General features: G+C 36.7%; 1 protein-coding gene across 2 annotated transcripts in view; it reads left to right on the top strand.

Moving 5' to 3' along the window:
• The window catches only part of CFAP47 (cilia and flagella associated protein 47), a 429,253-nt gene that overhangs the window by 203,911 nt on the left and 198,966 nt on the right, over positions 1–26,376 (top strand). For both annotated transcript variants that reach the window (XM_077144877.1, XM_077144876.1), the window contains exons 34-36: positions 3,385–3,482; positions 3,773–3,889; positions 10,185–10,319. In XM_077144877.1, coding sequence (XP_077000992.1) covers positions 3,385–3,482; positions 3,773–3,889; positions 10,185–10,319 — 350 coding nt within the window. The remainder of the gene's footprint in view (positions 1–3,384; positions 3,483–3,772; positions 3,890–10,184; positions 10,320–26,376) is intronic.

Genomic DNA, 26,376 nt, shown 5'->3' with positions numbered 1-26,376 from the left:
GAGACTCTCAGCCGGCCCAGGAAGGAGGGAGGGAGGAGCTCCGGCCGCCACAGCTGCCGTGGCTCGGAGAATCGCATGCCGCTCGGGGATCTCACCGCAGCAGAGTCTCGCAGTCAGACTAGCCAGTCCAGACTGGGGTATGAGGAACTAAGACGCACGTACCTTACTAAGCCGCCATCTTGGACCCTCCACAGAAGCAATTTAATTGAGAAAAGATAGATTTTTCAATAAATACTATTTGAACTATTGACCTAAATGTAAACTGTAAAACCATAGAGTGCAAGAAAAAATTGGAGAAAATCAGTGCTACCTTGGGTTAGACAAAGAGTTTTTAGGTATAATACCAGAAGCATTGTCCATAATTTTTAAAAATGATGTATCGGACTTTATCAAAATTAAAATTCCCTCTCCATAAAGGCATTTTTAAAGAGAATGCAAAGATAAGCTACAAATGGCAAGAAAATATTTGCAAATTGCATATCTCACAAATTTCTTGTATGTGGAATACATAAAGAAATCTCAAAGCTCAATAATAAGAAAACAAACAACCCAATTTTTAAAATAGCCAAAATATCTGAACAGATACTTTGTCAAGTATTGATCACATGAAAATTTGCTCAATATGATTACTATATGATCCAGTAATCCCATTCTTAGGTATTTACTCAAGAGAAATTAAAACTCATGGTCATAATAAGACCTGTATGTGAGTGCTTATAGCAACTTTATTTTCAATTGCCCCAAATTGGACACAACCCAAATGCCCTTCAACCAGTGAATGGTTGTGAAATATTTATGCAATATAGTACCACTGAGCAATAAAAAGGAACAAACTAATGATTTACACAACTATTTCTGTGCATTGTTGTTGTAGTTTGCTAGCTGCCAGAATGCAACACACCAGAGACAGATTGGCTTTTAATAAAAGAGGATTAATTTCATCAGTTCTTCAGAGGAAAGGCAGCTAACTTCCAACTGAGCTTCTTGCTTACATGGGAAGGCACAGGGTGATCTCTGCTGGCCTTCTCTCCAGGCCTCTGGGTTCCAACAACTTTCCCTGGGGTGATTCCTTTCTGCATCTCCAAAGGCCTGGGCTGAGCTGCGAGTGCTGAGATGAGGGATGCTGAGCTGCTTGGGCTGTGCTACGTTGAGTCTCTCATGTAAACACCAGCCAATTAAATCAAACATCATTCATTGCAGCAGGCATGCCTCCTAGCTGACTGCATATGTAATGAGCAACAGATGAGGTTCACATGTCATTGGCTCCTGTCTGCAGCAACAGAACTAGGTGCCTTCACCTGGCCAAGTTGACACCTGAATCTTAACTACTACAGTCGCATATGCATTTTGCAAAGTGAAAGAAGCCATATCCAAAAGGCTACATATTGCATGATTCCATTTTTATGACATCTGGAAAAGGTGAAATTATAAGAATGAAAAGTTTCCCTGCAGGGGCAGAGTGATTGGCAAAGGGGTTGAACACAAAGGGATAGTACATGGATATTTTGGGTGTGATGAAACTCTTCACTTTTGAAATGTGGTGATGCATGACCAAGTATTTTTCAAAACCCTACAAATGTACAACACAAAGTGTAAATGGTATGGTATGTAAATTAAAACCCAAAACAAACAGGATATGGAGGGGCTCTACAATGGAATGAAGACTGTAACAAATAAATCTATTACAAATGTATGGCAACCTCACTGAAAGCAATGGGGAAAAAGGAGCTAACTAACTTTTAAAAACACTGCTATGAATGGATACTGTAAGACTGAAGATAAAAAGAACTGTACATACATATCTTACTCTGGTTTGTATTTTTATTTCTCATGGAAGTATGGGTTTGCCATGCTGAAACCACTTTATATATATATATATACACACACACAGTAGGATTGAACAAATAAGTAAATACATCGTAGATGATGAGAAACATGTTTTTCATTGTTGAAAAGAGACTTAGAAATACGGAAATGGGGAAGGTCATAACAAAACCCTTGTTGCTGTTCTGGTTTGGAGTTGACAATTTAAACTTTTAATTGCCCTAACTAAGCCGTATGCATATGTATAAATGTAAACACACACACTTATAAACTTAATTGGCATCATATTGTTGTGCTGTATTGTTTTCTGTGCATGCATTGATTTCTAGTTGGTTACAACAAATTGAGAAATCTTGGTTACAGCAATGACCCTCTTACTTTTATTAAAAAGCTGTGGGTAGGAAATATATATTTAGTTTAGCAGATTATCCATTATCAATATTCAACAAACTAAAAATGTACATTTTAACATGATTATTTTGACTGGGTTGCATCTTATATCAGACATAAAGTTATTCATAGTTTTCTACAGGAAAAAGTACTTTGAAAAACATAAATTATTGTTTGATGTTTGCTATACATTAGTTGAAAATTCATAGTTAACCGGGTATTCTGATTTTGTGGTGGCATATTGTGGAAATTGTTTGAAGTTGTGCCAACTCAGATGAAAAAGTATTGAGCACTGTTTCTGTTAAATATCCAGGACAGCTGTGGTTCTAGAGAAAACTACATCTCCCAATTCCAGAAGTAAAGCAATCGTGGTTTGTGGAGTTAATCTCGATGTCATGGATGTAATCTATCATGGTTTCTTCTTCACAGAAAATGGGAATCGTGGATTTTGAATGGATTTATGAATATTACCCATTTTTCCTTTGTTTTCTGATAAGGAAGCAACTCAACCTATTGAGAATTTAGACCCTTTTGGAAACTCTTTGAATAATGAAATGCCCCATGCAACTTAGCAGTAATTTCCACTATTTCCGTTAACTGAGAACTACACCCTCCCCTCCAGTAATCATTTCTGTAATTGAGAATTCTTTTCATTATTCCTTTTATTATTCATCTTTATTGTCTTTTACAGGTTCAATAATTCTGGTTTCCTTAATCTGTTAATCTCCAGCCCCTTGCACATATTTATCCTATATATTGGGAAATTACTAAGAGGGAAACTGGTAATAAAACTTTAGAATTTCAAGTAACCCCATAACTTGTGAGCCTCCTTTCCCATGCTGATGATCATTTATGAAACATTTGAGCTCCAACAAAATAAATAATTTAAAAATATTAGATTTCTTTTCCATTACCACGTGATTGTGTATTCTTCAAAGTGGTTCAAAGAGAAATAAAGGAGGCAGCTTGCTGTTACTTATACAGCCTTATAGATATCTTTTATGTCTTAAGCTTCTGAAATTTTACAAATTTGCACTATTTAAAATGTTTCCTTTTGTTTTCTAAGAAGAGATAAAATTTATCTTTGATTATTACTCAAATTTCCTAAAGTTATCTTTTTAGAAAAGAAAATTAAATGTTGTATTTACCTTCCCTATTTTCTTGGAATAGGTGTTGTTCCCTCAGAAAGATGGATAGTGAACTTTGACAAAGATCTTTCAGATGGTCTTGTTTTCGCAACACAGTTAGCAGTGTATTGCTCATTTTTGGTAAGTCTTATTCATATAAAATTGTCTTATTTTATTGGAAAGAACTTAGTAATTAAAACATGATGCATATTTTCTGTAAACTGATTGTTTTAAATTTCTTAATATTAAATCAAATATCAGAGTCTCAGTGGCCAGCATTGCCTTCTTGTTTGTTCTTACATTTTGAGTGCAATGATCTAATATTGACAAAATGTTAATATTTGAATGATTCTTTGCTGAATTTCAAAGAATGCTGAAAAAGCAGCAGTTTTTCTTCCCTTAATAAAAGGTTTGGTCATTGTGTTTTGCAGATTGACTCTCACTTTGTAAATATGTACACACAACCTAAGAGTCCTGAGCAGTATCTGCACAATTGCCTGATTATTGTGAATGCTCTTCATGAAATTGGCTTTGACATCGAGATACAGGTGGATGACTTTATGTCATGCATTCTATAAACATTTTATGAGTGTTCTCTGTTAGTATATGTGTTTGTAATATTGTTTTGCTCATAAATTTTGAAATGTGAATTGAAACTGACTTTCCATGATATATTGGTAAAGTATGGAAATTGAAATATGACTCCACAGAAACATAATGAATTTTGAAAATCTCTATAATTATCTATACCCAACTGTGCATAATGAGAAAGTAGGTCTGGTAACAGGCTAAGGTGTCATATACTGCAAGAACGAAGCTTGAGTGCTTTACTAGTATTTACCAAGATCTAACAGTGAATTAAAAGAGCAGAGTTACATGCAATAAAGATTACACTTTTATAATTTAGTAGCAATAAATACATTTTATTCACTTTGGTTTTAAAATAAATATGTGTTGAGACTGTAATGCCAACATACATTTTATTATATTTGGACATTCAAATTATAACCATGTGGTCTTTCACACAAGTTCTCAAGAGCAATCATTAAAAATATATTTTGTGTGCGGGCCACGGTGGCTCAGCAGGCAAGAACACTTGCCTGCCATGCCAGAGGACCCAGGTTCGATTCCCAGTGCCTGCCCATGTAAAAAAAAAAAAATATATATATATATATATATATATATATATAGTATGCTTATTATTGTTTGAGCCCTTTTTTGAACTTTGGGGTAATGAAATGACTTTGAAGAATATAAAAGCTCATTGAATTATCAAAAGTAATGAATGTTAAAGGAGAAATAATACTGTATTCATGTAACTAAGTGTCAAATAGGGAGGCATACCGAAGACAAGAGTAGATTTCAAATGAGGGAAGAGATCAGCATGATCTAGAGTAATGCACTGAGAACTCTGTGGAGGAGGTAAGACTTATTTTGTGAATTGAAAGTTGAATTGAATTTGGATCTGTAGTATCAGGAGAAGACGATATTTGCTCAGAGGAAATGTCATAACTAGAAGTAAATTGTGAACAAATATCAGACATTTAGAAATCTGTATGGATTTGTTGCTGTAATTGAAGGCTAGGATCAGAAAAATAAATGTAGATGTATAGGTGGATGTCAGCATAAAGTACAAATTTACCATGTGGGCATTATGGGAATAAAGACATTTACTATTAAAACAATGAACAGAATGGACTTGGAGGAAAGAGACTGGATACTGGGAACAAAGACCAATCAGAATGCTATTTCAGTTGGTCAAGGAGGAGTTAATAACCTTCTATACTCAGATCAGGGTAGTGGAGACAGAAAGTGATGAGCTGATATAGGAGAAATCATGAGGTTTTATGGACTTGGTGACCAGTTGCAAAAGAAGGGCACAAAAGAAGGACGGTTATAACTAATACTGGGTTTTCCAGTCTGTGATTCAGAGAGATTGACAATGTTAGTGTGGAAATATAGCTTGTTATAAAATGGTTCCTTTATCTGCTAAAGAAATGACGGTTCATAATTGTTTAATTTTTTTCATTACATTAAATTTACTTGCATGTTATAGTCATGATATACCAGACCTGATATTAACATTCTTTTGTATAGATAGAGTTGTGAAGAGCAACTGTAATCAAATATTTCGATCAGAGTGTTCATTTTTAATAGTCGAGTTTTGAATAGAAACTGTCATCAAAGATTTTGGTTTGGAAGAATAGCGACATTACAGTTCCCTTCAATGCAACAAATTATTGATTCTTCCCTGTCAAAAGCTATACCACACTCATACCTTCGAAGATCTTATTGGCTAATTGTGACAAGTACATGAAAAAGGGCTGATAAATGTCACAAAGGACATAGAAGCAATGTGTTATGGGACTCAAAGTCCCTAGAGGACCCTCTGAAAAGGAACTAGGAAAAGATGCCTGGGCAGGTTACAGTTTAAGATTGCCCTTGAAAATTTGGTAGGTATTCACAAGCAAGAGCATATCTTATTTAAAAATATAATTCAGGGCAGGCAATGGTGGCTCAATGGCAGAATTCTCACCTGCCATGCCAGAGATCCAGGTTCTATTCCCAGAGCCTGTCCATGCCCCTGCCCCCCCCAATATATATATATATATATAATTCATCATACATTGCAAGTCTCTTTTGCTTCTGCTTTTCTCAGATATGTTGATCCAAGATATGCTCACTTTATTGTGTAGCCAAAATCGTTAACATTTTAAGCATCTACTAGGAAAAATGTAGAGTAAATTTCCAAAGTTTGATGAAGAGAAAAATTGGCAGTTAACTTAGTATATAAATATGAAGCTCCACCAGTCAGTTTCAAGTAAAAACAGTCCTAATTTTATATCAGCCCAGATTTACCAACCACATTAAATGGTAAGATGTGTTTTATAATATCACCATTAAATTAACTGCATGTTTAATTAATGCTGATATTTAGCACTTGCCCACATTTGTATAGTGCAATTCAGCAATGCCTCATTTATTAATGTTTACTTTTCTTCTTCCTTATGTCCTCCCTTGCAACTGGGGAATCACCTGAGTGAATTGTTGTCTGGGGAATCACCTGGGTGAATTGTTGGGCCAATGTTATATCCTATCGTGAAGATCAGCCAGCAGAAGTAAACAGTGATTACATGTTCTCATTTTCATAGCATGCTTTTTATTTAAAACAAACAAAAAAATCATGGGAAGTTTTTGACTCGACATATGTTTTATTCCCTTACACAGAGACGCTTATAAAAATTAAATATTTATGACTACTGTATTATACACAATATACTAAGTAATAAGGAGAGCTGAGGGTGAATACATTTGCCCCTACATTTTTGGTCTGCTAGTTTTTGTTTTTTGTCACCTAGCATGCTTTCAACTTTAACTAAGTGAATGCATGTGTAAAATTGGTTAAAATATAAGTAAATTCAATATTGTACGTAACATGAAGTTAAGTGGTAGGAGGTTAGAGGAATAGTTATTCAGTTTCTCAATAAAGTTATCAGGGATTCAATTTTGCTCATCCATTCTGAGCCCGTTAGCTTTGTTGTTGAGATGTGCATGCACAGACCTGAAATGGCTGCAGAAGTTGTCTCCGGCTTTTCCTGGGGCAGAATGAATGGCCACCCCTCTTGTGCATCTCTGTTTTTTTCCAGGAAGGCAATCCGTCCCCAATAGCTGCAGGAAGGCAATCCTTTCCCAATAGCTGCACAGTATATTTCTCCTTGCATCTCATTGACCTAAATTATATTCTATGCTTGTGACTAAACAAGTCTTGGTAAAGGAAATGGAACACCCACAAAATGTGAAAATCTTAGTAAAGAAAAAATGGCTGTTAGGAGGCAATCAACAGAATTCTCTTCAAGATTAGACTATGCCAATGAGTAGTGCTAATTACAGTTGGAGTCTACTTGAAATCTGCTGATACCATGAAGTCATAGCATATTAAATTCACCATGAAGCTCAGGATCATCTCATTTCTTCTAATTATGTATGACAAAATCAAGGCCTCAGGAATCCAGTTGATTTAGTCAAAATCATGGTTCTGTGTAGTAGCAGAGTTAGAATGTAATTTACCAAATTTCTCCTCCAACATTCTTTATATTATGGGAAAATTTTCCATTTTGTGATTTAATTACCTGTCTTTAGCAAGTGCAGTAGCAAAATACTATTTTCAGAAGATAAGACCTAAAAAATTGAAGTTTCTGATTAGCTCTACATAGAGAAAATAATGATAACATTTTTGAAATAATATTGCCCATGAAAAATCTTGTTTTAAACAAACATCTCAACATCTATCTGGCTTTGTAAACTGAGGAATGGCTAAAGTGTAGCTATTTTTATTTATTTTTATTGAAATGTATCATAAGGAAAGGAAAGAATATTCTTTCATTTGAAGAGTTTTACCTGGTTTCTCACTATATTGTCTTAATTATCACAAATATATTACAACCGAGATAAACATTTTTTTTTTTGTTTACTAAGTCTCAGCATTTTCATCACATTTTTTCAAAGATGAATTTTGGAATACATTTTATTTTGTTACCTAAATTGTTTTATGTTGTATTCGCTAAAGCAGAGATCAAAAGATTTTCACTGGCCCCATAATCAAGCTCAGAGTGTTCTGCCTCTTGTGATTCTCCTTCCTCTAGCAAATGCATTTCCCATCACCGGCAACTGCCCTTTTCATTTCACAACCATGTGCTCATCAAACAGGTCCCAGCAGGACCACATTCTTCCCTTTGAAATTTACCTTCTTAAGCTTCAAAAGTGAATTTAACAGGTGCACAGGTAGTTCAGTGGTTAGAATGCCCGCCTTTCATGCCGGAGACTGGGGTTCAATTCCTGGACCATGCACCCCCCACCCCCACAAAAAAGTGTGTTTAAGAATCAAATTGTGGGTGCTGGCTTAAAAGAATGTATGTACTCTAGAAAAGTCATGTTTTAACCCTAATCCCATTTTGTAAAGACACCTGTTTCTTCCAATCCCTATTCAGTACTGCATATTGGAAACTTTAATTAGATTATCTCCATGGAGATGTGACTCAATCAAGTGTGAGTATTAAGCTTAATTAGGTGGAGATGAGTCTTGTCCATTCCAGGTGGGTCTTGGTTAGTTTACTGGAATCCTATAAGAAAAGGATTTTGGCGAAAGTTTCAGAATGCTGCAGAACCACGAAGCACAGTGTCCACCAGCCGGTGACCTTTGGAGATGAAAAAGGAAAACGCATCTCGGAGAGCTTCATGAACAAGCCTGGAGAGAAAGCCAGCAGATGCTGCTGTGTTCGCCATGTGCCTTTCCACTTGAGAGAGATACCCTGACCTTCATCGGCCTTCTTGAATCAAGGTATCTATCCCTGGATGCCTTAGACTGGACATTTCTTTAGACTTGCTTTAATTGAGACATTTTCATGGCCTTAGAACTGTAAACTTGTAATTTATTAATTTCCTCTTCTTAAAAGCCATTCCATTAAAAGTTTCATGCTAATTTTTTGCCTTATCGCACAGTATTTTGTTGCTTTGACTTTTTTCTTTTACTCTATCATGTGCTATTTTAAGGCAGTAATGGTGTCTCTGCCATTTTAGTCATCCTTTCTAGTGTATAATATTCTCTATGGCATCTTACTGTTTTTTTATGGAGGTTTTGTGACTGTAAGATCAGTGTTTTAACTTAGAACACATCTAATACATCTTTTATGTATCTGAATGATATTTGGCAGCAGTTAATGGACAATAACACCAGACACTCAAATAATGTACTAATCCACATTTCCTCATACACTCTTGGCCTTCCTTGGAAGAAGTGATGGGTATATTTTTTATTGTTTTGTCAAGAAGCAGTAAATCTTACTAATTAACTAATTTGCAGAAGGGGTCTGAGAAAGAAGAGAATGATTAGTAAGGAACAGAGAAAATGATATAGGAAGCTGCCTGGGTGTATAATTTATGGAAAAGTGAGAGAAACAACATAGTTCAAAGTACTGCTTCCATATTTGGCTGTCTCACAGTTCTTCAAGAGAGGCCATATTAGGCAATTCACTCAAAGAAATGGCTTCAGAGAATGATACAAATATGAAGGAAAAAAAAGTATTACATAGTGCTCTAGTTTGCTAGCTGGCAGAATACAGTATACCAAAAATGGAATGGCTTTTAGAAAGGAAATTTAATAAGTTATAAGTTTACAGTTCTAAGGCCATAAATACATCCTAACTAAGGCATCCAAAGAAAGACACCTTGGATCAAGGAAGGGTGGTCTGGGAAGGCACGTGCCTGGCGTCTCCTGGTCCTTGTTCCTGGTTCCGTTGCTTCCAGCTTCCGATACCAGTGGTTCCCTCTCTAAGCATTTGTGGTCATTCACTTAACTGCTCCAGCACAAAATTCTGAGTTTAATCTCTTGGTTTAGCATCTGCTGGGGCTGGAGATTTCTTCTCTTCAGGTTCTGGCTATTTCTGTGAATCCTTGCATAACACCCAGGCTATTTCTGCCTCAATCTCCAAACATCTACATCGACTCTGAAGATTCTGTTGGCTCTAAGATTTCTTCAAAATGTTTCCCTTTTCAAGGACTCCAGTAAACTAATCAAGACCCACCTTGAATGGGTGGAGTCACATCTCCATCTAATCAAAAGATAACACTCACAACGTCTCTGTGGTGGTAATCTAATCAAAACCTTCTACCCTACAGTATTGAATCAGGATTATAGGAAATGGCTGCCCCCCGTGATTGGATCAGGATTAAAACATGGCTTTTCTGGAGAACATAATAATTTCAAACCAGCATACATATTATAATTTCTATCATTTTAATTTGTCTGTATATCTTCTGATTTATATTTTTCTTCTTTGAAACTAGGCAACTGAAATCTGTGATCCAAATCCAATTCTGATGCTCATGCTTTGTGTCTACATGTATGAAAGGCTGCCTACATATCTCCCCAAGAAGGTGGTGCCCTTTCATTGTACTCTGCATGGCACTGTGCTGGGACAGGTATGGTACCTTTGGGGCTAAAATACATATGGAGTTATGCACTTAGGAGGGATTTTGGACATTTTTTTCACAAATCAAAATTGAGAGCAAATATCTGTATGATGCAATTTTGTTCAACCTAGATATGCCTTAGCATATGTTCTTCTAGGCCCAAGGTCTAGAAAAAGGAAATGAATAGTTTTTGCTTTATAAGAATCACCATCTGCAATGCAATAATAGTCCCTTCTTTCCCATTCAGAAATTGTACTTCAACCCTTGAAGTGAAATCATTTTCCCTTCCCTGTACATGGGACATGATGTCCAGAGGTTAAAGTCTCCCTGGTGGTGTGGGAGATGACTCCCAGGGATGAACCTGGCCCTGGCACTGTGGGATCAACCATATAATCCTGACCTAAATGAGGAAAAGAAGTGTAACTAATAAGGTATCAGTGGCTGAAATAGTTCAAATAGAGTTGAGAGGCTACTCTGGAGGTCACTCTCACACAAGCTTCAGTTAGATTGCTACCTATTATAGCTTACCAACCCCCAACCCAAACCATTCCTGCCAATCTTAAAGAACATCTAGGGCATTATACGAGATTCTACAAAGGTTCCATGCACTAGGATAGCTCTCTAAAACATACAACCTCCAGGTGTGTCCTTGGACAGATAAGTCCTGAAATGCAGAGGGGTCAGCCTCTCCAGAACATCAGCTAGTTCCAAACCCCTATCCCATATTATAGACAGCCCCTTCCAATGTGAAAAAGTGAGCAGTTAGGACCTTGATTTTTGCTTTCTTGTTTTTTAATATAGGCATTTAGGGCAATAAATTTCCCTGTCAGCCTAGCCTTTGCCACATCCCTCAAGTTCTGATATGTTGTATTCTTATTTTCATTTGTCTACAGATAACTACTGATTTCTCTAGCAATTTCTTCTTTAGACTCACTGTTGTTTAAGAGTGCGCTATTTAATCTCCATTTATTTGTGAACGTTCTCATTCTTTGGTGGTTATTGAGATCCAGCTTCATTCCATTGTGATCAGAGAAAGTGCTTTGCATAATTCCAATGCTTTTAAATTTATTAAGACCTGTTTTATGCCCCAGCATATGATCTATCCTGGAGAATGTTACATGAGCACTAGAGAAGACTGTATATCCTGCTGTTTTGGGGTGCAATGATCTATATATGTCTGTTAAGTCTAATTCATTTATCAAGTTATTTAACTTCTCTATTTCCTTGTTGATATTCTGTCTGGTTGTTCTATCTATAGAGCAGAGTGGTGTATTGAAGTCTTGTACTATTATTGTTGAAACATCTATTGCTCCCTTCAGTTTTGTCAACGTCTGTCTCGTGTACTTTGGAGCTCTTTGATTGGAAACATAAACATTGATGATTGTTATTTCTTCTTGGCGAATTGTCCTTTTTATTAATATATACTGTCCTTTGTCATTTATGATATCTGTACATTTAAAGTCTATTTTCTCCAATATTAGTATAGCTACTCCTGTTTTCTTTTGGTTACAACTTGCATGGAATATATTTTTCCATCCTTTCACTTTCAATCTATTTGTATCCTGTGTCTAAAATGAGTCTCTTGTAAGCAGCATATAGCTGGAGTATATTTCTTAATCCATTCTGCCAAACTGTGTCTTTTAATTAAGTTTAGTCCATTAGCATTCAAAGTTATTACTGAAAAGGCGTTTCTTGATTCCACCTTCTTATCTTTTGGATTTTATTTGTCAGATCTATATAGTCTTTTCCCTCTTTCTCTTTTTATCATTTATGCTACCTTTGCTGGTACTCTTCAATTCTCTGCCCTCCTCCAAACCTCCCTCTCCTGTCTTTTTTTTTTTTTTCAGCTGGCAGAACTCCCTTTAGTATTTATTGTAGGGCTGGTCACTTGTTGACACATTCTTTCAGGATTTGTTTGTCTGTGAAAATTTTAATCTCTCCCTCAGTTTTGAAGAATCATTTGGCTGGGTACAGAATTCTTGGCTGGACTTCTTTCTCTTTTAGGATCTTAAATGTATCACACCACTGCTGTTCTAGTTTACTAACTGCTGGAATGCAATATACCAGAAACAGAATGACTTTTAAAAAGGGGAATTTAATAAATGGCTAGTTTACAGTTCTAAATCCTAGAAAATGTCTCAATTACAATAAGTCTATAGAAATGTCCAATCAAAGACATCCAGGGAAAGATACTCTGGTTCAAGAAGGCTGATGAAGTTCAGGGTTTCTCTCTAGTGAGAAGGCACATGGCGAACACAGTCAGGGTTCCTCTCTCAGCTGGAAGGGCACATGGCAAACATGGTGTCATCTGCTAACTTCTTCTCCTGGCTTCCTGTTTCATGAAGCTCCCAGGGAGGCATTTTCCTTCTTCACCTCCAAAGGTCTCTGACTGGTAGACTTCTGCTTCTTGTGGCTATGTCATTCTGCTCTGCTCTCTCTGAACTTCTCATTTTCCAAAATGTTTCCTCTTTCATAGGACTTCAGAAACTAATCAAGACCCACCCAAATGTGTGGAGACATGTTGTCACCTAATTCAGCTTAAGTACCACTCTTGATTAAATCACATCTCCAGGGAGATAATCTGATTACAGTTTCAAACATACAGTATTGAATAGGGATTATTCTGCCTTTATGAAACGGGATTTAGATTAAAACATGGTTTTTCTAGGGTACATGCATCTTTTCAAACCAGCACAACTGCCTTCTCATCCCCATGATGCCAGTTGAGTATTCTGAACTCAATCTTATGTGGTTTCCCTTGTATGTAGTAGATTGTTTTTCTCTTGGCACTTTCAGAATTTTCTGCTTCTCTTCACTATTTGGCAGATTAATTAGTATGTATCTTGGGAAAGGCCTATTTGGATTTATTCTATTTGAAGTTTGTTGAGCTTCTTTGACTTGTGTATTTATGTCCTTTATAAGGGTTGGGAAGTTTTCCCCCATTATATCCGCAACTAATCTTCCTGGTCCTTTACTCTCCTCTTCTCCTTCTGAGACACCAATGATTCTTATATTTGTGTGCTTTGTTTTGTCCATCATTTCCCTAAGATCCAATTCAAATTTTTTCATCTTTTTTGCCATTTTCTGTTTTGGTATTCTAAATCAGTTGTCATGGCCTCTAGTTCACTTATTCTTTCTTCTGCCTTTTCAAATCTGCTGTTTTGTGTCTCTGGTATGTTTTTTATTTGGTCTAAAGCATCTTTAATCTCTCTAATATCTGCTATTTTTCTATTTATTGTTTCAGATTCATCTTTATGCTCTTCTGGTGCCTTCTTGATCTCCTTTTTGTCATTAACCATTCCATTTGTTTTTTAATAGAGTTGTATGAACATCTTTTGTTAGTTGTTCCAATGTTTGTGTTTTAATTTGGTTGTTAGGCTGAGCTATATCTGTCTGCATCCTGATATGCTTCGTGATCTTCTGTTGCTTTCGTGGCATTTAAATATCTTGATTGTTTTACTTTGGAAGTTTATTCCTAAAGCCTTATATTTGCGGGATGGATGTAGAGCAGGATGCAGGGCATGGGGTGGGGCACATCAGTACAGTGATGCGTTGCAGCACAGACATAGGTGCAGTTTAGGGATGCCAAACTGGTGCCTGTGAGCGTTGGTACTCAGCGGCAGGTGAGGATGCTGCTGTGTGGGTCTGGGGAGCAGAACCCTGGTATGTGCTGGTCTAGGGCACAGGGCCCTTTGTTCATAAAAGCAGAGTTAGGGCAGCAGTTCGGCTTTATGCCTGCATGGGCTGGGGGCGGATGTGGCCTGGCTACATACATCAGTGCTTTCCCAGAGCTGGGGTTGTGACTGGGGGCTGTGTGCATGCATGGATCTGGGAGTGCTATAAACTGTTGTACCCATGCACAGAGCTCAGGTGGTGGGTGGGATTGGGCTACACAACTGTTTGGGCTGGAGTCAGGGGTAGCCTGAGTATGGAGGTAAGTGCCTGTAGCCTTTATGCACTGGGGACCACCTGCAATGGGCAAGAACTGGGAAGTAGGGCTTGGGAGAGGCAGCACCAGATTGCACTTGCATTAGGAGAGGTGGGTTGGGCTGTGCTTGGGATGGGGTTGTGGAACAGGTATGCACGCGAGAGGTTGGCAGGGCAGGGGCGCTTGGAGAGTGGGGGGCGGGTGATGGGGTTCAGGTGCATGGGGCGTGGGGTGAGTCGCAGGTCGTGAGGCTGTACTGGTGAGGGTAACACATTCAAGAAACACTGTTTGGCTTACTTTCTAGTCCCCATCTGCCCATCTGGGCACTCCTGAGGGCTCTGGGTTTCCACCTATTATTTTTTTATAAATGTTATTTTTCATCAAAAAGGGAAAAAAAAGGTTGATTGTGTCAATAAATGCATAGCTATGCAATGATATCATGAACCATTGATTGTACACTTTGGATGATTGCATGGTATGTGAATACATAATATATGTCAACAAAAATAAACAATAAAGAGAAAAAAACAAAAGAATGGGGCTTGAGGACATGAAGAATCAATGTTAAACACTTTTGAGGGTCCAGTGTTTCCAGGTCACTTCAGATTCATTTCATGCACAAGAAGACTGGCATTCTTAAGTGGAAAATAGTGATTAAAAAGTGCTCTGTTTTCCTTTAAGTGAAGTTTACACACCCAGATGGATTTTATTTAAATGAGAATACAAAAATGGAAGTAATAATGAAAGCACTCAGTGCTGATTTGAAAGGATGCTTTAATCCTAATCTCATTTTTTAAAGGCAGCCATTTCTTCTAATCAGTACTAACTTTAATTAGATTATCTTCATGGAGGTGTGACTCAATCAAGTGTGGGTATTAAACTTAATTAGGTGGAAATGTGTCTCCACCCATTCCAGGTGGGTCTTAATTAGTTTACTGCAATCCTAAAAAAAAAAAGATGTATTTGGAGAAAGCTTCAGAAGGCTGCGGAACCAGGAAGTAGAGAGTTTCTTCTGAAACCGATGGGAAAACGAGGAGATTCTGAGCAAGCAGAGAATGCCGCAGAACCATGAAGCAGAGAGTCTACCAGCCAGGGACTTTTGGAGATGAAGAAGGAAAACACCTCCCAGGGAGCTTCATGAAATAAGCAGCTGGAAGAGAAAGTTAGCATACTTTGCCATGTGCCCTTCCTGCTGAGAGAGAAACCCTGAATGTCATTGGCCTTCTTGAACCAAGGTATCTTTCCCTGGTTGCCTTAGATGGGACATTTCTATAGACTTATTTTAATTGGGACATTATTCTGGCCTTAGAACTGTGAACTAGTGACTTATTAAATTCCCCTGTTTAAAAGCCATTCTGTTTTGGTGTATTGCATTCTGGCAGCTAGTAAACTAGGACACAGTCCTAACCGAGGCCACCTGATTCCAAAGGTTTTTATATACACTGAAGCTACTAAATGTATAACAGTGTATTTTTCAATTCACAGAAAAAAAAATGAAAATGTAGTTTCTGAGTCCTACACCAATAATATTTCTGTGTAAATTGTCCATTTTTACAAATATTCTATTTTATGGGGAAATATCATCAATCTCAATTTTTTCAGCCATTTGGTTCTTAGTAACATTTTTGAAATATTTTATAGCATAGAATTTAAAATTGCTTATGTTTATCTTAGACTATCCCTTCTAGTTTTCATAAAATCTTCAACCTTATTTTTAGGTCTGTTTTCATTTCTTTCTCAGATACTATGGGCTGAGATACTCTTATTCTACTAATACCTTACCAATTCAGTTAGATTCATGTTTATTCCTTTTGTAAGTTTTTCTACATCTTCCTATTCATATTTTTGCGGGGTTGTGTAAACTTCTTTTTTCTTTTTACATGGACGGGCACCTGGAAATGAACCCGGGTCACTGACATGAGAGGTGAGAACTCTGCCAGTGAGCTACCATGGCCTGCCCCGTGTAAACTTTTGATACAAAATTTTCCATATTTGGTCTTCAAAAGTTATGTTCTGGTGATCTTTGATCTGTTATTGTAATCTTAAAAAACAAACAAACAAACAAAAAACAGTTGCGTAGCCTCCATGACAGTGTGAGTGATGATTGATTAAAATTTAGGTATCAATTGGGGAAACTTCTTTCTTGTCTCAAGTAGCAAGGGCTTAGTTTATGGAAAGAATATCATTTACCTTCTTATTTTTTGCTGGCAAATATTGAGATATGATGCCTTTCATTGAACTGTATATCTTTCCATTTTTGGCAGAACAAAAGAAACAACAAAAGTGAACTCCATAGAGGATTTTTTAGCAGTATTTACTAAGATAGTTTCCTAACTATAATGATATTGGAGGGGTTTTGATGCTGACTAGTCTAGAACAGTAATTTCCATTGAAGAGGATTGTAACTTCAAGATAAAGTTTCAAAAAGTTTGGAAGTGTTCTGCTTAAACTTGCAGGCGATAGAAGAAAGAATTAAATTAAGCAGTGATTTATTTCAGTTAAGTATTATTATCAGTTCTCTAATGCACTTCACATGTTCATATGTATGTCAATTATGTATTATTATTTTTCAAATGTAGCTATTATTAATACTAGTTAATGTTTAAAAATAAATTTTAATTATAATATTTAAATCAAATGAAAGCATATCTAAATGGAAACATGCATTCTTTCCTCATTTAGCTCTTTATTAGTAATGATGTTCACATCTTAAGAGTATGGATGAGATTATAGAGATACCACCTTTATTTTTAACAATTGTACAAAAAGTTTCTTTAAGGGAACAAATGAAAATTAAAAATAAATACAATAAAGGGGTTCAGTGGTAGAATTCTCACCTGCTATGCGGGAGACCCAATTTGATTCCCAGTCCATGCACTAACCCAAAAAACAAACAAACAAACAAGATAATTCAACAAATGGTGCTACGATGAAGGGATACCCACACAATGAAATGTGACCCCGCCATGCAACATACAGAAAAAATAACAAATGTAATATAAAACACTACGACAACCTTTGATGTTAAATTTCATCTAAGAAAGCCACTGATGAGGACATTGTTAGCTGAGCATCTTTGGCACAGTTTGTTTGCCCCTGTGAATCAATACCATGAAATGGCAGTTTCTAACTCATAGAATGTCATTATCACTTACCCTTTTAACCCTTCAGAATATAGAAAAATCTCAGGAAATAGCTACTAAAATTGAAAAAACATTTCTGTAGTTATGTAATCCTAATTGAAACATAAAATGTTTGAACCAACATAAAACATAGTGATTACAGAGTGCAATGATTTTCTGAGACCTTTTTGTAAAATTAACTGAGCTCTTTTAGTTTTTTTCCTTTTGAAACAGTTACATACAAGACCAATACTGAAAATAAGAATGGCCCTCATTGAAAAAGGGGAATAGAGGTTCCAAGCTGTCTTTCCTTCCCTTGAATGGCTTACTCTTCTCCCCATCCATCCTTCACCACTTGTGCTATTTTGCTAGCTGCTGGAATGCAATATACCAGAAACAGAATAGCTTTTAAGAAGGGGAATTTAATAAGTTGTTAGTTTACAGCTCTAAGGCCAAGATAATGTCCCAATTAAAGCAAGTCTATAGAAATGTCCAATCAAAGGAATCCATGGAAAGACACCTTGGTTCAAGAAGGCCAATGAAGTTCAGGGTTTCTCTCTTTTTTTTTTTTTAACATGGGCAGGCACTGGGAATCGAAACCGGGTTCTCTGGCATGGCAGGGAAGCATTCTTGCCTGCTGAGCCACCGTGGCCCACCCCAGGGTTTCTCTCTTAAGTGAGAATGCACATGGCAAACATCATCAGGGCTTCTCTCTCTCTCAGCTGGAAGGGCACATGGCAAACGCAGCATCATCTGCTAGCTTTCTCTCCTGGCTTCCAGTTTCATGAAGCATCCCAGGAGGTGTTTTCCTTCTTCACCTCCAAAGGTCGCTGGTTAATGGACTCTGCTTCTTATGGCTATGTCATTCTTCCCTGCTCTCTCCGAATCTCTTATTCTCCAAAATATTTCCTTTTATATAGGACTCTAGTAAACCAATCAAGTCCCACCCAAATGGGTGGAGACATGTCGTCACCTAATCCAGCTAACAACCACTCTTGACAAATCACATCTCCAGGAAGATGATCTAATTACAGATTCAAACATGCAGTATTGAGTAGGGATTATTCTGCCATTTTATGAAATGGGATTTTGATTAAAGCATGGCTTTTCTAGGCTCCATACATCCTTTTAAACCAGCACACCACCCTTACATGAAATCCTAAAGTCTCTTGGAAGAGTTTAATTATTATTATTATTGTTATTATTATGTCACAGACATAATGAGAATGAGTAGTTTCTTTAAGATCTCAGGGCCATTCTGGAAGTTTAAAAAAAAATCTCTCCTCAGAATCAACTAATAAAAGGACAAAATCGTACTTGCTTAGAACTCTGGAGGATGATAGAGACTAAGGAAGGACTCCAGAAACACTGAATCAAAGAAAAAGTAGAATAATCTCCAAGAGAAGATAGGAGATTTTCTTCCCAGAGCCACCAGTCTGGATCCCTCCCCCTCCCTTGGCCCCAGCCTAGGTGCTGTATAGAGTCCACATGGCCCGAATCCCTCCTGCCATAGATGCAGACTATAGAGACACTCTCAACAGTGTTAGAACCAGGCATAGGGACCCAGGTCTTCAGAATCCCAGGGTAGACTACAAGCTGCTAAAGCTTGCCACATATAAAAAGACCTTTGGTGGTGGATGGGGGTAGACCATGGCAGAACTATTTGCATTAAGTAGGCTCATTCATTCCATTCTGTTTACTGGACCACCTAAAATGCAAAATGGATCTTTCTGGATTGATCCAGAAATCAGTCTTTTGAGACTGATGTTATCCCCACAGCGGAATACCCTAAAGGGGAAGAAACTGAAGACACAAAGCCCCTGGAATAAAAAACGCTAGGGGAAAGTGAGCTGATTTAAGACAGGATAGGTCCCAGAACTGAAAAGTATAAGGAAAAGACGTCATTGAGTGAAGGACAGAATTTGAATAAATCATAGGAGCTGGGGAGAAAATTCTGAACAAAAACAATAAAACAGATCAAGATTTCTGGGGAAGAAACGGAGGTAAAGAAGCTTTCTTCTGGAAGAGAAACAATTGCATGAAAAGTGCAATGTTAAAAATTGTACCACATATCCAGGGCAAGACACAAATAAAGAAGAGCTGAGAAAAATTGAACAGTTAAACACAGGCTACCCTAAAGTTGCAAAATAAATTGGACCAAGCGTCAAAGAAGAGTCATAACACAAAGCCGAATAACAATAAAACCTTTGAGAAGATAAGGAAACTGACCTTCAGAGTTAATACATCAAAATAACCAGATGCCCAGATCAGCAAAAAAAATTACAAGCTATGCTAAAAAGAAGAAAGATATGGTTCACGCAATAAAACAGATTAAAACATCAAAGGAGACAGAATTTGAAACAACTAATCAAAGAAAACAGATTTCCTGAATCAATTCAAGTAGATGAAGGAAAATATGGATATGGACCTAATGAAATAAGAAGGAAAAGTGTGGACCTGAAGAAGAATTTGAAAGTTTTAAAGAAACATAACAGGGGGTGCCACGGTAGCTTAGCAGGCAGAGTTCTCCCCTGCCATGCTGGAGACCCAGGTTCATTTCCCGGTGCCTGCCCATGCCAAAAAAAAAAAAAGAAACGTAGCAGAAATTATGGGAATAAAAGGCACAATAATGGAGATGAAAAATATATTAGAGGCATATAACATCATATTTGAACAGGCTGAAGAAAGAATCAATGAACTGCAAGTCAGGAGAATCAAAACCATACAGTGAGGAGAACAGGTAGAGAAAATAACAGAAAAAAAAAATGGGGCAGGCCGTGGTGGCTCAGCAGGTAGAATTATCACCTGCTATGCCAGAGACCTGGGTTTGATTCCCGGTGCCTGCCCATGCAAAAAAGAAAAAAAAAGAAAAATGACTGTATCTCAGGGATTTGTGTAACAGCATGAAGCACACAAACATACATGCCATGGGTATACCAGAAAGAGAAGAAAAAGGAAAAGTGACAGAATATTTGAAAAATAGTGGCCAAAAGTTTCCCAACTCTTATGAAAGACAGAAATATACATGTCCAAGAAGTTCAAAGTACTTCAAGCAGAATAAACCCTAAAGACCTACTCCAAGATGCATACTGATCAGAATGTTCAATGCAAAGGAAGAAGAGAATCTGAAAGGAGCAAGAGAAAAGCAATTCGTCACATACAAGGGATCCTCAGTAAGAATAAATGCTAATTACTCACTGAAAACCATGGTGGCCAGAAGGCAGTTATTATATATTTAAGGTACTGCAAGAGAAAAACTGCCACCCAAAACTTCTTTATCCAGCAAAACTATCCTTCAAAAATGAGGGACAGTTTAAAATATTCATAGATAAATATTCGTCAACAAGAGACCTACCCTGCACGAATTACTATAAGGAATTCTGTAGGTTGAAAGGAAAACACAGGAGAGCATGTGTGCCGGTTTGAAAGGATTATGTGCCCTAGAAAAGCCATATTTTAATCCTGATCCATCTTGTGAAGATAGCCATTTCTTTTAATCCTTATTCAGCACTGTAGGTTGGAAACTTTATTAGATTATCTCCACAGAGATTTGACACCAAGTTGTGGGTATTAACCTTTGATTAGAGGGGACGTGACTCCACACATTCCTGGTGGGTCTTGATTAGTTTACTGGAATCCTTTAAAGGAAGAAGCATTTTGGAAAAAGCTTCAGAGCCGCAAGAGCCAGAAACCTTTGGTGATGAAGAGGAAATACCCCTGGGGGAGCTTCATGAAACAAAAAGGCTGGAGGGAAAGTTAACAGACATTGCCATGTTCACCATATATCTTTCCAACTAAGAGAGAAACCTGATCTTCTTGAACGAAGATATCTTTCCCTGATGCCTTAATTGGACATTTTCACGGCCTTAGGACTATAAACTTGAAAGCTGAATACATTCCCCTTTTAAAAGCCATTTTGTTTCTGGTATATCACATTACAGCAGCTAGCAAACTAGAACAGCATGTGTTTCAGTTTGCTAAAGCAGCCAGAATGTAATTTACAAGAGATGGGTTGGCTTTTTAAAAGGGGATTTAATGAGTAACATATTTACAAGTTCTAAGACCATAAAAATGTCCAAACCATAGCACCAACAAGAGAATAACTTCACTGAAGAAAGGCTGATGGTGTCCAATTTCATCTGTCACATGGGAAGGCGCATGGCAGAGTCTGCTGGCTCATCTCCCCTGGGTTGGTTTCAAAATGGTCTCTCAGCTCCATTGTATACTTGTAACTTTTCCTAGGGCATTTTTTTTCTCTGTCCCCAAACATCTCTGAGCTCTGAGCTCTCTGTGTCTTTTATAAAGGACTCCAATAAAGGATTAAGACCCACTTTTAAATGGGTGGGTCACATCTCCATGGAAACAACCTAATCAAAAGATCATGTCCACATTAGGTCTGATTCACAAGAATAGGTTAGAAGAACATGGCTTTCCTGGGGTACATAACAGTTTCAAATCAGCACAGCATGATTTGGAATAGTGTGAAGAAATGTAGATCTTCAAGAAAGGTAAGTGCAAAACCCAATATTACTGTATCCTCAATATGCAGCTCTACACTTTATTTCCTGTAAGAGTCAAAATACAATTGAACAAGAAAAAGGAATATTTCCTGATAATGGAAGAACAAAATATAAAGAGGTAATGTAAGAAGAAAACAATATAAAAATGAGAAAGAGAGGGCTGTGGGAAAAAGAACATGCATGTTATTGAAGTTAAGTTGGTATCTTTTCAACTGAGTAGTTTATAGGTGTAGCTTATGTAATGCAAACCCCAAGGTAACCACAAGGAAAGTATTTTAAAAATATATAAAAACAAAATTAAGAAAGGGATGAGTCAGATACATCACGAAAGGATGAGGCAAGTCAGGCCACAGTGGCTCAGCAGGCAGAATTCTTGCCTGCCATGCCAGAGACCCAGGTTCAATTCCCAGTGCTTGCCCATGTTAAAAAAAAAAAAGGATGCTGCAATGAAAGAAAAGAGAGATAGATACAATATATAACATATAAGAACCAAATGACAAAATGGCTGAAGTAAGTATTGCCTTTTCAATAATAACAATGGAGATTAATGGATTAAACCCTTCAATCAAAAGATAAAGACTGGCAGAATGGATAAAAAAGCATGATTCAACTATATATTCTTTACCAGAGACTCACCTTAGACTGAAAGACAAAAATAGATTGAAGTGAAAGGATGGAGAAAGATATTATATGCAAATAGTAACAAAAAGAGCTGTGGTAGCTGTGCTAATATGAGACAAAATAGAATTTAAGACAAAAGCTGTTACAAGAGACATAGAAGGGCACTACATATTAATAAAAGGGGCAATACACCAAGAAGGAAAACAATTATAAATATTTGTACACCTAATCACGGTGTGATTAGGAGATATATATATCTCCTAAAATATATAAGAAGAATACAGGCAAAATGGAAGGTAGACATGATGCATCCATAATAATAGTTGGAGACTTCAATACAACACTCTTATCAATAGACAGAACATCAAGGCAGAAAATCAAAGAAGAAACAGAGAACTTGAATAATATGATAAAAGAACTATACCTAGCATACATATAGAGAACATTACATGCGAAAACAGCAGGATATACATTCTTCTCAAGTGTACATGGATCATTCGCTAATGTAGACCACATATTGAATCATGTAATAAGGCTCAATAAATTTACAAAGATTGGAATTATACAAAGCATCTTCTCTGACAATAATGGAATGAAGCCGAAAATCAATAACAGGCACAGAACTGGAAAATCTACAAATTGATGGAAGCAAAATCACACACTCTTAAAAACTCAGTGGGTCAAAGAAGAATTTACAGGGGAAATCAGTATATATGAAAACAAGAATACAACATATCAAAACTTATGGGATGAAATGAAGGCAGTGCTGAGAGGGAAGTTTATAGACCCACATGCATACATTAAAAAGAATAAAGAAAAAAAAAAGAATAAAGGGCTAAAATCAAAGACCTAACTGCACACCAGGAGAAAATTGAAAAAGAACAGCAAACTAAACCCATATCAAGCAGAAGGAAATAAATAACAAGGATTAGAGCATAAATAAATGAAATAGAGTATTAAAACACAATAGAGAATATTAACAAAGTTAAAAGATGGTTCTTTGAAAAGATAAAAGAATTGGCTCTTGGCTAGACTAATAAAGAAGAAAAAGATACAAATAAATAAAATAATAAATGATAAAGGTGAGGTACTACTGACCCCACAGAAATAAAAAGGTTATATGAGAGAATATTATGAACAAATGTATGCCAACAAATTAGACAACCCTGATGAAATGAACAAATTTCTACAAATACGTGAACAATCTATACTGACTCTAGAGGAAAGAGATCTCAACAGATCAATTATAAATAAAGAGATTGAATCGTCATCAGAAATGTCCCAGCAAAACCTAGGACCATATGGTTTCAGAGGTGAATTCTACCAAACATTCCTAAAAGAATTGATACTAATCTTTCTCAAACTCTTCCAACAAACTGAACAAAAAAGAACACTAACAAATTCATTCTATGAGACCAACATCACCCTAATACCAAATCAAGACACAGATACTACCAGGAAAGAAAATTACTAACCAATTTCTCTTATGTAAATGGATGTAAAAGGGAAAAAACACATGATCATCTTGATTGATGCAGAAAGATGTTTTACATCCTTTCTTGATAAAAACTCTTATAATAATATGGATAAAAGTAAACTTCCACAACATGATAAAGACATGTATAGAAAACCCACAGTTAACATCATACTTAGTGGTAAAAGATTATAAGCTTTCTTTCAAAGATCTGGAACAAGACAAGGATGTGCACTGTCACCACTGTTTTCACCATTGTGCAGGAAATTTTGGTCAGAGAAGTTAAGCAATGAAAAGAAATAAAAGACATTCAAACTGGAAAGGAAGAAATAACTCTTTTACTATTCACGAATGGCATGATCCTATATATTGTAACTCATGAAAAACTATGGCAAAGCTAATAAGGCAAATAAATTCAGCAAAGTGGCAGGGTAAAACTTCAGCATGTAAAACTCAATGCGTCTATACACTAGTAATGACCAATCTTGGGAGGAAATCAATACAAATTCCATTTGTAATCGCAAATAAAATAATCAAATATCTACTAATAAATTTAACCAAGAGTATAAAAGATTTATACATGGAAAATATTGCTAAAATAAATCAGAGAAGATCTAAATAAATGAAAAGACATTCCTTGTTCATGTATTCAATGACTAAATATCATTATGATATCAGTTCTACCGAAAATGATTTCAAATTCAACATAATCCTACTCAAAATTCCAATAGCTTATTTTGCAGAAATGGAAACGCCAGTTATCAAATTTGCCTGCAGGTTAAGTGGACTTAAATGACCAAAACCATCTTGAAAAAAAGAAAGAAGTTGGAGAATTCACACTTCCTGAATTTAAAGCTTTTTACAAAGCTGAAATATTCAAAATAGCATTGTACTGGCACATGGATAGATATATAGACCAATGGAATAGAATCAAAAGCTCAGAAATAAACCCTCACATCTATGGCCAATTGACTTTTGACAAGACTACCAACTATATTCAATTGGGAAAGAATAGTCTGTTTGACAGATTATCTTGGGATAGCAAGATATCCATATGCAAAAAATGAAGGAGAACCCATATTACATACCATGCACTAAAATTAACTCAGAATGAATCAAAGACTTACTGTGTCAAACATTAGGGACACCCAATCAATAGGCCAATCCCTTGATGTTGAGAAAGCTTATGTATCTTGTGAAGCTTATGTATGTTACAGAGAATCTTAGCCTACCTATGGGTATGCCTAAGAGTTACTTATGGAGGACTTCTTTTGTTGCTCAGATGTGGCCTCACTCTCTCTAAGCCTAACTGTACAATGAGATCATTGCCTTGTCCCCTATATGGGACATGACACCCAGGGGTGAAAGTCTCCCTGGTGGCGTGGGAAATGACTCCCAGGGATGAGTTCAGCCCTGGCACCATGGGATCAACAATTCCATTCTGACCAAAAGGGGGAAAAGAAGTGTAACTGATAAAGTATATAGAGTTCAAATAGAGTTGAAAGGCTAGTTTGGAGGTCACTCTTACACAAGCTTCAGTTAGACATTGCTAGCTATCATCACTTGCCCAACCCCAACCAAAACCATTCCAGCTAATCCTAAAGAACACCTAGGGCAATATATAAGATTCTACAAAATTTTCATGCACTAGAGTAGCTTTCCAGAAACCTAGAACCTCCAGATCGGTCCCTGGACCACATAAGTCCTGAAGCCTAGAGGGCTCAGCCTCTCCAGAACATCACATAGTTCCATCTCCCTACCCCATATCGACAGCCTCTTCCGACATGAAAAAGTTAGAATGGGCATAGTCCAAATATCCCTAAAGAGTGGGATAGAAAGATCAAAGGTGATACAGGGAAGGTAGAGTTTAACAAATGAATATGATAGCTGAATCATTAGATTGATATTCCTTTTAGTCTACAGTATCTTAGAGCAGCTAGAAATAAAAACCTAAAATTGTGGAATTGTAGCCCATACCTAACTCGGCAATCTGTTGTTCAACTAATTGTGCTATGCTTTGAAATTTATTGCTTTTTGTGTATATGTTATTTTTCACAAAAAAGAAAAAAAGTCAATTATAAAAATAATTGAATCAAGACCTAAATATAAGAATGAGCACTATAAAGCTTCTAGAAGAAAATACTGAGAAGGACCTTCAAGATCTTGTGTTAGGCATGCAAAGCACAAGCTACAGAAAAATAGAAGTAGATAAGTGGGACCTTGACAAAATTAAAAATATTTTTGCATGAAAGTGCTTAGTCAAAAAAGTGGAAAGACAGTATGCACAATGAGAGAAAATATTTGGAAACCACATATTCGATGAGGGTTTAATATCAAGTATATGTATAGAAAAGCTACCACACAACAATAAAAAGACAAGCAATCCAATTTTTAAATGAGC

This window comes from Tamandua tetradactyla, chromosome X (genome assembly GCF_023851605.1).
Source record: "Tamandua tetradactyla isolate mTamTet1 chromosome X, mTamTet1.pri, whole genome shotgun sequence".
In the NCBI taxonomy this organism is placed as follows: Eukaryota; Metazoa; Chordata; class Mammalia; order Pilosa; family Myrmecophagidae; genus Tamandua; species Tamandua tetradactyla.
This window is presented reverse-complemented; position numbering and strand designations above follow the sequence as displayed.